Source organism: Haliotis asinina, chromosome 4 (assembly GCF_037392515.1).
Source record: "Haliotis asinina isolate JCU_RB_2024 chromosome 4, JCU_Hal_asi_v2, whole genome shotgun sequence".
NCBI lineage: Eukaryota > Metazoa > Mollusca > Gastropoda > Lepetellida > Haliotidae > Haliotis > Haliotis asinina.
Genome location: NC_090283.1, coordinates 65,719,642 through 65,735,965, shown reverse-complemented (window position 1 = coordinate 65,735,965; position 16,324 = coordinate 65,719,642). Strand labels below are relative to the sequence as shown.

The window sequence follows — 16,324 nt, the reverse complement described above, 5'->3', positions numbered from 1 at the left end:
ACTGCCCAGGAGTTGTCGAATCTTATGCTTGTCCAACTTTGATCGGAAGCAAATATCGTATATTTAGTTTTCTGTACATCCATTTTCTACACTTAAAGAACAGAGAACACCCTTGAATGACATTGATGAATCTTTTCATCACCGATGCCCAGCAACGACAGACAATACAACTCTCCACCATCGACTAGTTAAGGTTCTATCACAAGTAGACAGTGCCCACCCGTGCTTTACCCAAAAATCAACGTTCTGGATCAAATGTGGGCAAATACACTACCGTCGGCATATTTACGAATAGTTCCTTCTTTTGCGTCAATATTCAGTGACTATTGCTAGACATCTGACTGCCACTGCTGTTTACCGCTGTCACTGCGGGTCGATGTCTTGGAATCGGGTACTAGACACTGAAATCGTTAGCCCACATACCCACATTACACAGCGCTTACGTCCCCTTGTTTCCATGTCTTAAACTCTTCTGGTCCAATTTACGGGTGGTTCGCGCTTATGTTACTGAGGCTTCAAACTGTCCCAACACGTCTCGAATGAATCAATACATACAGTGTGCGTTAGAACTGACTGGCACAGTGTCACCGTCCGCTAAGCCTGGACTTGTGAAGATCTCGGAGGACGGAGCAGACGACAGGTGAACGGGCAGACGACACCAGAACGACAGGCAAGCGGACAGGTCCGTTTCGAGGACACGGTGTGAAATCAGTTGTTTGGGTCATACCTCCTTCTTGTCAGTGACATTTGGTGGCAATTCACCAAGATATTCACGGGATATATATAAAGCCAGTTTACTGAACATACAGTCATGTGTGCTATGTTCTTCAGGTTGAAGAAGCCGGGAAAGGACGAAAAGATCGTCACAAGGTAAGACATTTTTGGTCACCTGTCTTTTTCTTTTTTTCAAACGGTCTCCATGTATTTATCATGTTCTAATCGCGTTTGTTTGTGTGTTTGTTTGTGTTTGTGTGTGCGTGCTCTTTAAACGACGGTCGGATAGCATCAACTTTGTCGTAGATTCTTCAATCGTAGTCACAGCATTCTACTTTGTATTCAAGATTCGGTTGTTTTCTTGTAAGAAAAGAAGGCTTACTACTAAGACCTCACAGCAGATTCGACTTCGACGATATCCTTGCATTGTCTCTCGTTAATATAAAACAAAACGGTAGACGTTGCTATGTTACCATGGTTTGACAAAGATAGCGCTCCGCCTCTTTCTACACAGACAGCAAACACTAGACAGTTGGACATCATTTATGTATTGAGTATACTTAGCGTGGGCAAGTGGTATTAAAATTTATGAATGAGGCAATCTTTTCAGCGTGAAGTTTCATTCATCTGACATTTGGTCCACCGGGCACGCCTGACTGATCTGTGAATGATTACACACGAATGTGCATGTCTCCAACTAACAGTTAAGCATTTTTTAACTAGGATTTGTATTCTATTGAATTGCCGAAAACTTTTAGCTTTGTTTAAGGATTGCATAATTTTAACGATTGTAGCACGACGCAAGGGACGAAACGGCTGTTCAGATTATTGTTCTATTTGTCATTCTGATCGGCAGACCTAAGACGTAATACCCCAGCTTTGACCGTTGATATGAACGTGGTACGTTCAGCAATTGAATCATTCACATGTTTATCGCAAAGCGAAACATGGGTCATGACATTTAAGCGTAAGTCGACGCCATTCTGTCGTAAATCCGTGTCAAGGTCAGTGTCAGATTACCCACCTTGGATGTAGTTCTTGTCCATCATCTTACCAGTGCAACGTATGCTTGTAAAGCGGTGTAAACCTAAACTTACTCACTAGCCAATACAATAACAATACAACTACAGAAAACATCAACTTAACTATACCTAAAAATCTACTCACACAGGCACGCGCGCGCGCGTGTGTGTATCTGTATGTGTGAGTGTGCATGTGTGTGTCTGTCTGTGTGTCTGTGCGTGCGTGCGTGCGTGCGCGTGTGTGTGTGTGTGTAGAATTGCACAATATTTGCGCTGTAACGTGGGGGGTCCATTTTTTCCCTTCATTGGCGCAGTTCTAATCAAGCAATGATTTGTGTGCTTAAGTTATGGTATTTATCAACTGAACACAAAATCTAATTATATATTTATTAGGCATATATATCGCCAAATGTGTGCAATAAATCTCCTCTGGAAATAAGATTATTATCATAACACCACAAGGACTGGATTTCCATCATGCTGCAATCGATATTGTCTTTTTCATATTCGATCTATAAATTATCAATGCACATTTTTGCAACGTATGATAACCTCTCCCAAATCTTGGCGTTTAGTACGCCATGTGTCGTATACGCAATATGTAAATGCGTTCAATGTCTGTACAATTTGTAACATTATTTGTGTAGGCTATAAGAAGAATTAAATATAATGAAGAGAAAAAGAAACGCAAGTCCGGGTTTTTGCCAAGCTTTGAAACAGAAGACGTAAACATGAACGTTACTTTTATGAGATTTCATCTCTTCGAAACTTGCCTTTTCCGTGCTGTTCAATTTACATTTTGACCCGTGAAGGACCGGGGTGAAATAGATCTTCAGCAACCCATGATTGCTGTATGTAATACATATGACGCAAGTGTAATACATATGACCTTGAAGTAGATGTTAAGGTCAAGGATGACGCAGAAGAAGAAATGACGTTCAGGGAGCTGTAACGACGTGTAAAAAAGCATAATTCTGTATTGACTATGGTGCTTATGATCACCTTATCTCTGCGCTGACAGATTTGCGGGACAGATCCGTCATTTTAGTGACGACTGTGTTTCAGCGCCGTTGGTGCAAACGTTGTGAATCTCTTGCTACCCTGTGGTAATATGAGATGCTTCAAACTGCGTTGCTTTCGATTGTAATACGCAGAAGTGTCCGTTGTGTTTGACTGACTTGAACAGTCATGTCACAGTGTAAAGGCTCTATGGGATGCAGGTCATTAAACATGGGATTGGTGCTTCGTACAGAACGGACAAACCCACTTATCATTGATCCTTTTTGAGATTCGATCCAGACACGACGGATCTTGCATTTGCGATAATTACTCTTTTATATCGAGGAGGTAAAAAAACCCGAAGAAATGTCAAGAAATATGATCAACGGTATAAGATCTATCTTTGTTTGGACATAGAGAGTCAGTTGTTGCCAACATGGAAGAATGTTTGACGTAGACAAACCAGCTGTTCACCAATAGCTCAGCGTATTGTGTGTAGGCGCTTTCTCCTCCGGAACAGGACATGAAGCTGGTTGCCTCGAATCCAAGGCTGGACCGATTGTGCTATCGATCATTAGTTTTGACTGTGCGCCTGTTTACAAGCTCCACCAAAGACCTAATCGTCTTCATCCGCGTTAGTTTTCCAAGGCTTTCCAGATGACTGAATGAACGAACTGAACTCCAACTCGCTCAGCTGTTACTCGATGGATAGAGGGAAACAGCTCAGACCATCAGCTGAGTTTCTGTACATACTATACATTAAATGCTGACAATCTTGTTTCCTAGGTATCGCTTTGGTGTTGCATGCGCATTAGACTGCGTGTAAGTGACGAGGGTATTCCTTTAAAATGAGGAGTAGCATATTTTCCATATTTAACCATGTGAGAAATGTACGTATTATCCGAGGTCCTTATAACGAGCGTTTGAAATGTACGTATTATCCGAGGTCCTTATAACGAGCGTTTGAAATGTACGTGCACATTTGGCCGCCATGTTTTGCAGGTGATGAAATATAATATGATATGGGAGACTATCGACCGTAACAACAAGCACTACAGCATCTGCAGCTACTGTTCGTAGCATCATCCTTCCATGGTCATGTTCTGCAACATGATGAACATGGAGTATGATGAACATGGAGTATGATGAACATGGAGTATGATGAACATGGAGTATGATGCGAATATCGGCTTCTCGGTGGTTTCAGGTGGGGAGCACACATCAAATCTGTAACAATAATTTCCTTCTCCTGCTTCTGGACAGGCTGAATATCCACCTTAGAAAACAGGAAAGGTTTCTTGGTACCCCCTACTTCTCTCTGCCACGTTTCTTATACAGAAACAGTGCCAATTGAATACCTACGGAAACATGCGTTTCGATGGGCGGAACGTTGCTTGTTGGCTGTATCTATCCCATATCACAGACACTAATGTGTGTCGTGTCATATCTGTTCTTGGACGAGTGGCAATGAAAACCATACAAGCACATTCATCTTATACAGGACCAGATTTTATCAATGGAACAGTTACAGCTCCGTCAGTAATTAAATCGGTAAGAGCTGGCTTTTCTGATGTGCTGTAACACTTGCTTCCATGTAGGTGAACAGGTTACATCTTGTAACAGTGCGGAAGCTATATTTTACTGATGAGGATTCTCTCTCTCCATCTCTTTCTCTCTCTCTTTCTATCCCTCACTCTCTCTTTCTCTTTCTCCCCTCCTCTCCTCTCTCACACACATGGCCAAATGTATATGAAATGACATCGCCAATGACATTCTCCAATTCTGTGTAAATAATTTCCTAATGGCATGCATTCAGGCAAGTGACAACATAATCAAATCTTTTAACTCGAAATATTTGGGTCCTTAACCTTGTCCTATATCCTAAACGAATACCAAAATAAATCCCAAGCATGTCTACTCTGAGGAGCAAAGATTTCTTCTGTTTGAAGTCACTCACTCACTCATTTACTGGTGAATTCACTTCATAGTTAGGTTTCCAGTGTTAAGTAATGGGCGTGTTATGAGTAAAAGTCATACGGACCTCTTTTGACAGTTCTCATAGTGAAATTCATGTGATTATAAACCGTGCGTTCTAAGAAGACTGGTCTTCAGCTAAAAGCGACTATGCTTGTCAAAATAAGCGACTGGCGGGATCGGGTGGTCAGGCTCACTGACTTGCTTGACAAATATCATTGGTTCCCAGTTGCCAGACCGATGCTCTGGATTGTATTTCAGACTCGATTATTTGCAGACCGCCGTCATGTAAGCTGGAATGTTGCGGAGTGCACTAAAACGAAACCCACTCGGTCGCCAAAGACGACTGCGTGAATGTCAGTGTCCATTTGGCTGACCTTTTATGATCTAACATGCCACGCTGACCACAGGACGGAAGCTGAATGTTAATTGTCGATACCTAATGTTAAAGGAACAGCCATGTGAAAGTCTCACTGGTTGTAGAATGGTACTCGTTTTTGTGCAAAGGTACCTTTGGCCACCCAGTCAGTATGTTTAACGCTTCGAGGTTCTCACGACTGCAAATTTGATCCATTTTCACAGACTGCATATAGGTAGCATTGTTTCATTCGTGTTCATGTAAGCATGTTTCGTCAGAAACATGTTCATGAAGAGAATAGGGAAATCTATCTTCCCTATGCAGCAGGCAGTTGTGTTCTGGAGTTTGAATCAAACATTTTGTTGGTGTGTTTCAACACCCGTATTTCCGCTGTTTTGACAATGTATCATTTCACTCAAACTCAATGAATATTTAATCATTGCCTCACTGCTTGCTCCCAAATGTCGTTTAAAAGTGTCCATTAAGCAGACAAAGAGTTACATTTACCTTAGAGTGTGCATGACCTTTTCACCTTTTGTTTGTAGTAAATATATATCTTGGCACCATATTAATCAGAAAGATATGTGTATGCAACTACATATAGATGGACCGATCGAATGGCATGAGAAAGGTAATTTTGTTCAGCGACGAATGTTATTAAAAGCAAATTTTCATTGAATTCCACATTTCACGATAACGTCTATCACGGAGTCTATGTATGTATAGTGTGTGTATGAAGGTGTATGTTGCTGTCTGTCTAGCTGTGTCTGTTGCTGTATGTATTGTTGAGTGTGTGGTGTTGTGTATTGTGTGTACACGTGTGTGCGTTGCACTGTCTTTATAGGACCCGTGAAGGCCCGTGGTCGAATAGGCCTTCAGCAACCCATACTTGCCATAAAAGACGACTATGCTTGTCGTAAGAGGCAACTAACGGGATGTGTGACTTAGTCGGTTCCCAGATGCTTAGATGGATGCTCATGCTGTTGATCACTGGATTGTAAACCTAACCCAATCACTGTAGCTATGTGTGTGGCTGTGTGTGGCTGTGTGTGGCTGTGTGTGTGTGTGTGGCTGTGTGTGTGTGTGTGTGTGTGTGTGTGTGTGTGTGTGTGTGTGTGTGTGTGTGTGTGTGTGTGTGTGTGTGTGTGTGTGTGTGTGTGTGTGTGTGTATCGTTCGATCACAGTCTGCATATCCGATCACTGTGTCCAAAACATGAACCGTAATGTTTGGTGGTAGATGCTTTGACAAAGTGGCAGCAACACGTGGAACGGTCAATCATCTACGTCAACCATAGACGTTTCGATATAGACTCTAATGTGTCTATATTCGAAAATAAGTAATCTCAAATATAGTAATTGTTGCCGGGAGACGGATGAACACAACAAAACCTCTGTAATTTACTGCTCTATATAACTGTGACAGGTTTGCGAGTGTTTCAGTTCATGACAAAGCTGTGATTCCATCTGTCCTTTTCAAAAAGACTCAAAATAACGCAAAAGACATCAAAAGTAAAATACTCATCAAAGTATCAAACGTCTATTTATCAACAATCAAAAAATACCTTCCTTGACGCATATCAGAACATATATACTATCAATACCTGGATAACTGTATTCATTACAATGCTTTATTCATGATTGAATCAATACATGAAACTACTTTTCTTTGGTGCTGACGTCAGTTGTAGGTTGCGATCCAGGGCCCAGTTGCACAAAGCGATCTTAGCGCTACTACTATTTTTAATCCTATGTTGGAGAATGGGAGTTACAATCATTGTAGCGTTAAGATCGCTTTGTGCAAGTGGGCCCTGATCCACCAAGGAGACACGTTCTCATTTGAAAGGTAGTCACTCGTAACATATACAATGATTAGCATTGCACATCTAGTTCAGTTCTATTTCTCATAAGTTTAGAAAACATGCTCACAGGGAGGGCACCTAATGTCCAGCACACAATGTCACCGATTTAACAGACTATTGTGAATTGATAAGTCCGACAAGTGGTCAATAGGATCATGTTCGTTGACAGACAACACAAAAACACACATCTCGGTTGATATGACGTTGTAAATTATTTATCTACAAGCTATGAAATTATACCCAAAGGCGCCGAACTATGGTTAATGTATGGTCAATAATGATATTAACATCCAGTTATAGATGAGTTTATGAACTGAAATGGTCCTTCTTTACAAGTATGAGTGAGTTTAATTTTAAGCGGCTTTTAGCTTTATTTCAGTAATATCACACATCAGCAACGGGCTTCACACCTTGTGCCCATGTGGGGATCGAACGGGGTCTTCGTTGTGACGAGCGAAGGCTTTAACTGATCAATATTCTAACCACAATTTCGAATCTACGTGACAATAATTGTGAAATTTAAGTCAAAAAGACATCCTGTGAGTTTCATTTCTGATTCAACAGTGACAGAAATAATGGGCTCCGGTTAACAACCAGTCCTTGTTGTTATATTTTCCCGCAATGATTCGGGTCAGGAGGCTAGAATTTGTCTTCAGCGATTTGTGCTTGTCCGGAGACGTGACCAGCGGGCAGCTCCTGGCGCGCTGATTCCGACAAAACCCTGTGAATACTGTGAATGATCAGCTGCTAGTGAATTAAAACCATTCAGCACCTGATACACTAAGGCCAAATATTTCCTCGACCACCAGTTCCTAGTAGACTAATCCCGATCCGCTCCTGTACAGATGAAGGCTCTTGACATCCTTGTATACTAAGGCCAGTCACTTCCATGGTACAATACATGCCAGTCAGGTCGCACTACACTAAGACCAGTCAGTTCCTGGTACACTAAGGCCAGTCAGTTCCTGGTACACTAAGGTCAGTCAGTTCCTGGTACACTAAGGCCAGTCAGTTCCTGGCACACTAAGGCCAGTCAGTACCTGTAACACAGATGCTAATCAACTTCTAAACTAAGGTTAGTCGGTTCGCACTCTACTGCGGTCCAGTCAGTTCCTGGTACAATACATGCCGGTCAGTTCCTGGTACAGTACATGCCGGTTAGTTCCTGGTACACTACGTGCCATTCAGTACCTGGTACGCTAAGGCCAATCAGTTTCTGGTACAATACGTGCCAGTCACTTCCTGGTACAATACATGCCAGTCAGTGCCTGGAACACCAAGGCCAGTCAGTGCCTGGAACATAAAGCCAATCAGTTTTTGTACACTAAGGCAAATCAGTTCCTTTGGCACGAAGGCCAATCACCTCCTGGCACTCTAAGTGCAGTCCGCTTCTGTGAAACTCACAGCTTTGGAAGAAACCAACCCAAGCACACAATTAGACCAAATCTTGGATTCGAACTAACGACCATCGCATCATTGCTGACAACACTGCCTGGGACGTACAGTTTTCTTGATCTCTGTACAGATGATACGCCACAAATCGATTTATCGATTTCATGTAACATGCACAGGGTTGAAACACTTATTCCACGCTGCCCCCACCACACATGTGGCGGTTTCATTATCCATGTATGTTGATAGAGTCACGGTTCAGGTCCAGCAATACAAGTAACTGCACAGTTATCTCCCCTTTCTCTTACGACAGGTAAATAATGCATTTTAACACATACCGCGCTTAGTTACAGCAGTTAAATGAGTTCCTATCGTAGTATTAGTTTCAGAAGATGTATTTGCAAATGTCAAGTGTCATTAAAGTTCAGGTACAATGTAAATGCGTCATCACCATGCTGTAAGCAACCTACCAGCTGCCTGACTGCCTGTCGAGCTTCAATGGCCCTCATTATTTCTTTTTTCATACGTCACGGAATCTCGCTCTGGCATAACAGTCAGATATCCTGGTGAAAGCCTGAAAGCATCGTCAGTCATGCTGCTGTGGTTCTTCGAGTTTCCGAGTGACATCAGAGAGCTTTTTTAACATGATTCCATGTGGGAAAAACTCCGTTTTTGTTCCACGTTTCTGGGAAAGTAATTAAGTGGAATCTATACATGATCCATTAATGTTATCAATTTAATAAATGTAACGAATCAAGGATCTATATCAAAATATAATTTCAGAAGAAGTTAAAATACACTTTGTTCACAATGTACATGGTATATGATTAATTTGAAACACAGTAGTATACACTTTAGAGATGATAGGGATATGCCTACTACTACTACTACTACTACTACTACTACTACTACTACTACTTCTACTATCTCTACTACTACTGCTACTAACCACATCCAGCAATCTATGATTAAGAGGCCACCATCGAGGGCGTGCAGACTCGATTGTCTGATGGAGTTGTATCGCCACTGCATAGATAGATGCTCACTGTTGATCACTGATTTGTCGGGTCCAGACCGTTGCCATGAAACTGGAATATTGCAAGTAAAACATTAAGCAATACACTAAACAAAACTAATAATAATATCAATATCGATTAGCACCACCAGCACCACCACCAGTACCACTACCACCACCACCAGTACCACTACCACCACCAGTACCACTACCACCACCACCACCACCACTACTACTACTGCTGCTGCTGCTACTTCTACTACTACTGCTACTACTGTTGGTAGACCACATGCTTACTTCACATTCCAAAGGCACCATTTTGGTGCGCTCACAGACAAGACCGAAACGTACAACACATGTAGCCAGTCCATCTGAGCTGTGCAGCAGATATTGTTAATACACTTAAGTAAAGAACCGCCCTCAAACTGATCACATGGCAAACAAAACAACGTCAATGAGAGAGCACACATTTCAGTTCGAGAAACAAGTCTGCAAAAGACTAATGACATTCTGCTTCGTAAAGGTTTTCCATTCGCGTAATGGTCGTCAAGATCGGGTTTCCAATTCACCAACCACGATGCAAGACATTGTATCTCAGTTACCCAGATTGGTACTCATGATCACAGTCACTGGACTGTTTGGTCAAGACTCGATCACTTACACGCCACTTTCACTGGGAGTTTGCTGCCTGAGATGTTAACAAACATATGGACAGAATTTTCAGATGTTATGTATGACACCGAGCTGTATATTGGGGTTTAGTTTAACAACAATATTTTTAACAAACTTTTTGCGATCAGAAACCTTCCGTGACGTTGATCTCTACAGCTAAATCATTGTCTCATTGTTGGAATGTTATCTTTCTCATAAATTAAGCCAAGAGTCTTCCAATCATTTCATCACATATGTTTTCAAATTCTGAAGGTAATCGTAACTCCTGCATAAAACAATCCCAGTCAGAACAGTAGGATATTATTGGTGTCTAGCGATGTTTTATCTCAAGTTTCAAATTTAAGTATGTTAGTACTTGTTCATTGATACCTGGAATTGCGGAAGGGATATGGTCTATCTTTTGTCAAGACATAGTACTCGAAACCTTTATCTCCAAACTACTGATTCCTTTTGACGAAATATGAATGTGGACTCTTCACCAGAAAATACGTTATCTGAAACCACCATTAGAATTAGTTCCTATGAAAGAGAATGCAGAGCGTTGATCAAACGCTTCAGCATTACGATGCTAGAAAATGGACCCTCAGTTATTTTGGATGGAACCCCTAGTTTGTTTGACAAAGGAGTCCAGGTGACCCTTGAACATCTATATCATAGAAGGTGTCCAAGCAGATGCAACTGTCAATAACTCTACGACAGAGCATCCAGGCACCTTGCTGGATGTGGAACCAGGATAATCTTTTAGAATTCAGATCCCAATCTTCAGATGTGCCTCACAGAAACGTATACCATTGTGTTTTTGTAAGTGATTTTTTGCACGTACACAATGCTTGTAGGTTATACTGAAAACATTTGTCGAAATGTATGTTCTTTATCAAATAATTCCAAAGCACCAGGTGTGTAGTTTTTTTTATAACGTCAGTGTATTATTTAGGCCCATTTAACAGATGGTTAGACTTTGAAATCCTAAAGAGTGAAATATAAAGTGAATCCATAAGGAGTTTGCAATAATTTGCAATTGGCACACTGCCAACATAAAGCATCATATTATGAATTTGTAGACATGTATCTTTGAGTATGACAACTTTATTTGAAACTTTAGTTTGACATTGGGCGCCACAGAGATACATTCTAGGGACGGCTACCAATGATATATTTTAGGTTTATTTTTTGACATGCTCCTTAAATAACATATTTTATTCACTGAAAGTGTTTTCATCATAAACAAAATACCACAAAAAAGTGTCCCATTAAAATTATAAAATTTTGTTTGGGAGAAAGAGATTCCACAAACGAAACTAAATGTTTTCTATGCACCCAGAAGTAATATAAACGATTGCTAACAAGTAGAAATTTCTTGCTCTTGGTGAATAAGACAGAAATGCATGTCTTTCCATATCCAAGTGCACATAATTCACAATGAGATAATTCTTCACAAAAACATTCATAATACTCTTTTGATGTTTCCGTGATAATAATTGTTCACACAACCTGCTATAACATTATTTTGATAAACACAATGCATAATTATTGTCCACACCTGTGATTATGTTCCTATATGTCACCCTAGATACGTGTACACTCTGTAGCTGTTTACGCAAACTGTTGCATAATTATTCACACAGTTTTTATCCTTAGTTGACATGGCACCTCCATTGTATTCACACAATTGTTCTGATGTGATTTTGACATTAGATTATTCCTTTCCGATAAATGTTGTTTGATGAGTAAACAATACCCACAGATCTCACGCTTGACGTGTAGTGAGAAATGCCAATGTGAAACACAATATTCCATACCATCCACACTACGCTTTATAGTCATTTATATATGTCATGTTGATATAAGAATTCAGCCGCTGAACATTTGGGTGATGTGAATAGACGCTATCATTAAGAGGGACATTGGTAGCCATTAGAGCACTTTAGTAAATCGACACTTCACTGTTGTTAGTTCCCTTTGGGTTGTCAAGGTGACATATGACCTATACTTCTGATAATGTACGTAGCCTTTTAGAAGTGTCAGTGTCATTTAGATCAGATCTTGGAGCTCGCTATTGCTACACAAAGAACTGAAGACATTCCATGTCCTCGTCACTTCTTCGCGATCTTTCATTCTACCAATTAGAACGTCGCTTGCCATATCGCAGCCTGGTTTTGTTCATATGTTGTGCTAGCCCGAATACTGAAACGCCAGCACAGGTCACCGTCGACCTTCCATTCAACCAATCAGTACGTCTTTAATCAGATCGCGGCCTGGTTCTCTGGTTGCACTGCACTTTTGCTACACTGACATGTCATTTACGACCTGATTATACAGCCACTCAGAACACAGAAATGATTATATAGCCAATCAGATCGCAGTCTGGGTTTGTGTATATGCTGCGCTGGCGCTACACTGAAAAATAGGAAGGAAATCAATCAGACTAAAGCATTCGTAATGTTACGGCCTGTCGTAACTCTATAGTTCATCATATTAGGCTTACGAACGTCGTAGCGCTACGAACGTTTTGTGGATCGGAAAGTTACACCCAGAATGTGTTTTCTAGTAATATAACCTTGAATTCTGAACGGGGAACACTGGCTGTACGACTGTCCCCTTCAATGGGACAAGAAACGGTTTAGACGTCAGACTTTCCATACTCGGTCGGAAGCACTGCAATACACTCTGCTGTCCCCTATGTGATTGTTAAAAGCTGTTAGTACGACTAATGGTGGCCTCTCTATCCCAGTACCCTTTTAAAGGTTGAAGTGAGGTTCCTTGGTCCCGTGAACTCTTGGTCGAAGTTACTCCTGTAACGTTTCCATGGTCTCGTGTCCTCAGTAGCCATCGTCACTATGCCTCTGTCACGTCACATGACGTCCGAGTCACGTTACTCTGTCATTTCATTTCCCCCTCCCCACATCCAGCCCTGTCTCTGTGCCTCTATGTCACGTTGTCATGTACCCCCTGCCACGTCACTGTGGAACAGATAGGAACAGCGTCTGTCACGATCACAAGACTCCCTGTCGCGGAACCAGTGGTCCATCTGTCAAGGCGATTCCCTGTATGTCGTCTGAAGCAACATCCAGTCACTGTGCACGTTACACGTCTAGATCCGACCTGTCAACATTCTGCTCCACTGACCTCCCGTCCAGATCCGTCAAAAATGACCCCAGTCCCTGTGCACGTTACAGGTCTAGATCCGTCTCAATGACTTCCACCTCCATTCCTGTACATGAATCTTTCCACGCATGCAACTACATTGAGACGCCATTAGACAGGCCCCACTGCATCTGTTCTTACCACAAGTCTGTAACCTGATATTGAATACATCCATATAACTAGCGGATGTCGGAGACTTCCTAGCGAAACACAGGCAGTGAGCATTTGTCTCACGGAACATGTGTTTAATCGATGATAAATAATTGTGACTGGTTTCAGTGTGGTGAATACAACGTGATTGGTAAACAATATTTGCTTCTAGTTGGGGGTTTAATGAGGACGTACAGCAGTGGGGGGCTAGCTCAATAGTTGACAATAGCCTTGCACGATCCCTATACAGCTTTGTCTTCTTGTATCTGGTCATCGTTCTTCCAGCATTACAACTAAAGCGTGCACTATTGGTATTGAAATAGTCTTGGCTGTACAGAGGCTGTTACAGACGTTGTTTAAGACGTACTCAGAAATATTTCAACTACATGACGACTGTCTGGAAATCGAGTCTGGATCATACAATCAAATGATTGAGATCATGAGCATCGATATAAGCAATTAGGAAACGACGGCATGTGTTAACCTGGTCGGCGAGACTGTGCACTCGATCCCGCAGGTAGTGAACATGTGATGATAATAACCTCGGTAAAATAAGTGAGTGGGTGAGTGAGTGGGTGAGTGAGTTTAGTTTCACGCCGCACTTAACAATATTCCAGCTCTATGGCGGCGGTCTGGACCAGACAATCCAGTGATCAACAACATGAGCATGGGTTTGCGCAATTGGGAATTGATGGCACGTGACAAACAAGACAACGAGTCTGACTCGATCCCGTTAGTCGCCTCTTACGACAAGGATATTCGCCTTTTATAACAAGCATGGGTTGCTGAAGGCCTATTCTACCCCGGGACCATCACAGGCCCTCCGTAAAATGAACTATCAGGATTAAGAATCCTGAATAAGTGGCCTTGACTAAATAACGTCATCATCATTAACGGCCTGACCGACCAGAGCATGTTCTGTTGCAAGAATGAAGGCGATATCGAAACAAATATCATTACTGAATGTGATTTCTCCCTGAATACATTATTTGTAAAACGAAAAATAGTTTGTTTTTTTTAATTTCTCCGAAAGATATTTTAGCATCACGGAACATCGAAAGGTCCCTTTATTACATATTGCTTTTTGTTGAATCAAACGACGAACTGGTGTCACTGACACTCTCTTGGGATACGTAATCATACCACAATCGTAACATATCGAGATCTGGCTGGAATTATACTTGATGAATATTAATATATTAATGTATGAAAGAGCAGAAAAGTATTAATTCTATACCGTGCTTACATTGTCGCAGGACACGTAATGCACACGATTTCTCGCACACAAGCGAATGTCATGTAAGCATGGGTAATGTAATATACTGAACAGCAAAAGAAGCGCAACTCTGACGTTTTGCCAGGTTTTTAAATAGTAGACATAAACTTGAACGCTTTCTTTTATGAGATTTCGATTTTACAAAAACTGCGTTTCTTTTGTTGTTCATTGTATGTCTGTTGCTACAGTGACAGGCATGAGTGGTGTTATGAACAAGTCACTTAGTGTCAACATTTCAACCATTACAGGATCCCGGCGGGGGTCAAGGTACGCAACCCTTTGACGAATATACTACCCTTGATTGCAGTCTATTACAGTTTATTAGCAGAATAAGTCAGATAGACGAGTAAAATGTTCTCTAGGGGAGTCGTTTTACAATCGTTTTCTAGAAACTTCAACAAACAAATTCTCTGAACGTAGAAACTAACCGTAGCTTTGTAGTACTGAAGATGAGGTCTTTTTCCACCAGTGCAGACCTTATCCAATTGGTCATCCCTTTGAACATCCTTCGTCCCAATAATGTATTGCATCTTAGCAATAGTGCGTTTGGGTCTGTTATGCCCAAGGTCTTGTTTTATGGATAACTGTTTGTATGTGTGCGGGCACGTGCAAGTATATATACACACGAAGCAAGTGACCCATCCTACCCTCACCCGCATCCCACCCGCATGTCATGTACAAAGCAATAGCATCTCCTGAACGCCCCAGAACAAAATTGGTGACCCCTTTAAAATTAGCATCACCACTTCCCATAAATGAAGGATTAGCACATACATTTTACATTCGAATATATACTTCGCATCGCAAATGCACAGTCAAAACAAATACCAATACACGTTGCCAGTTTGTAGCTGTATTCCAGCAGTGTCATCAGAAAGACTAAACACCAGAAATAGGCATCACACATTCTACCCATGTCGGCAGTCGAATCCGTGACGCCTTAATCACTCCCTCGGCCACCGCCTTCTGACGAAACATGGAAGAAGATTGGCTATCTGGTGGTCTCACAACGAGCTTTGTTACATACGTTCGCGTGTTTGCATTGTATTCTGAGAGCTCTGACATCTTTAGACAGGTAAAATGTTCTTGACCTTGCATATACATAAATGACATTCCGGGTCGTTCCCATGGAAGGTTCATGATCGGGTAAACAAATACAACGGCCTTGGAAACACCCATTCAAAGTCGAACCACAGGATAACTAGCATTGAATTTTGTAATGAACCACTTCTTAACAAATAACATTTCAAAGTAGATCAATGAAATCGATTTAACAAAACTATTAAGCGGATACCTGCTTTAAATTGTACATGAGAAATGTTAGAACGTTTGGCTTCAGCTGTTTGGGGAAACAGATTATGGAGGTAAATATTTAATCTACGAACAGAAGTCGATACAGGAGTGCTTAAGTCAGGTGCATGAGGATCCCGTTCGGACACTGCGGTCTCGCCTCGGAAAGCTAACCAACAGCGTTGCAATAACATCTGTCTTCAATTTCAGCGTCTAAAATATTCACGCTTTTGAAAAGCTTTCCATTGATAAGCCACCACGTTCTTGATCGTGTATGTCAGAGAACAGCATGACTATTGTTGTCAATGGTCGCTTGCTGGACAAACACCTCCCGTGAGACAAAACGCTGTTCTATCAGCATTAGAGTAATCTTGTAATTACCTCAATTATTTAGTGTATATCAATCATTATAAACATTTTCCCCAGCAGAGTCGTCCAACGGACATCAGCATGATGTTA

At 41.4% G+C, this 16,324-nt stretch overlaps 1 protein-coding gene across 1 annotated transcript in view; it reads left to right on the top strand.

Annotated features, from left to right (window-relative positions):
- Positions 1-311: 311 nt before the first annotated feature.
- Positions 312-16,324, top strand: part of LOC137282661 (uncharacterized) — a 40,087-nt gene continuing 24,074 nt past the window's right edge. The window contains exon 1 of the mRNA XM_067814449.1: positions 312-870. Coding sequence (XP_067670550.1) covers positions 812-870 — 59 coding nt within the window. The 5' untranslated portion in view covers positions 312-811. The remainder of the gene's footprint in view (positions 871-16,324) is intronic.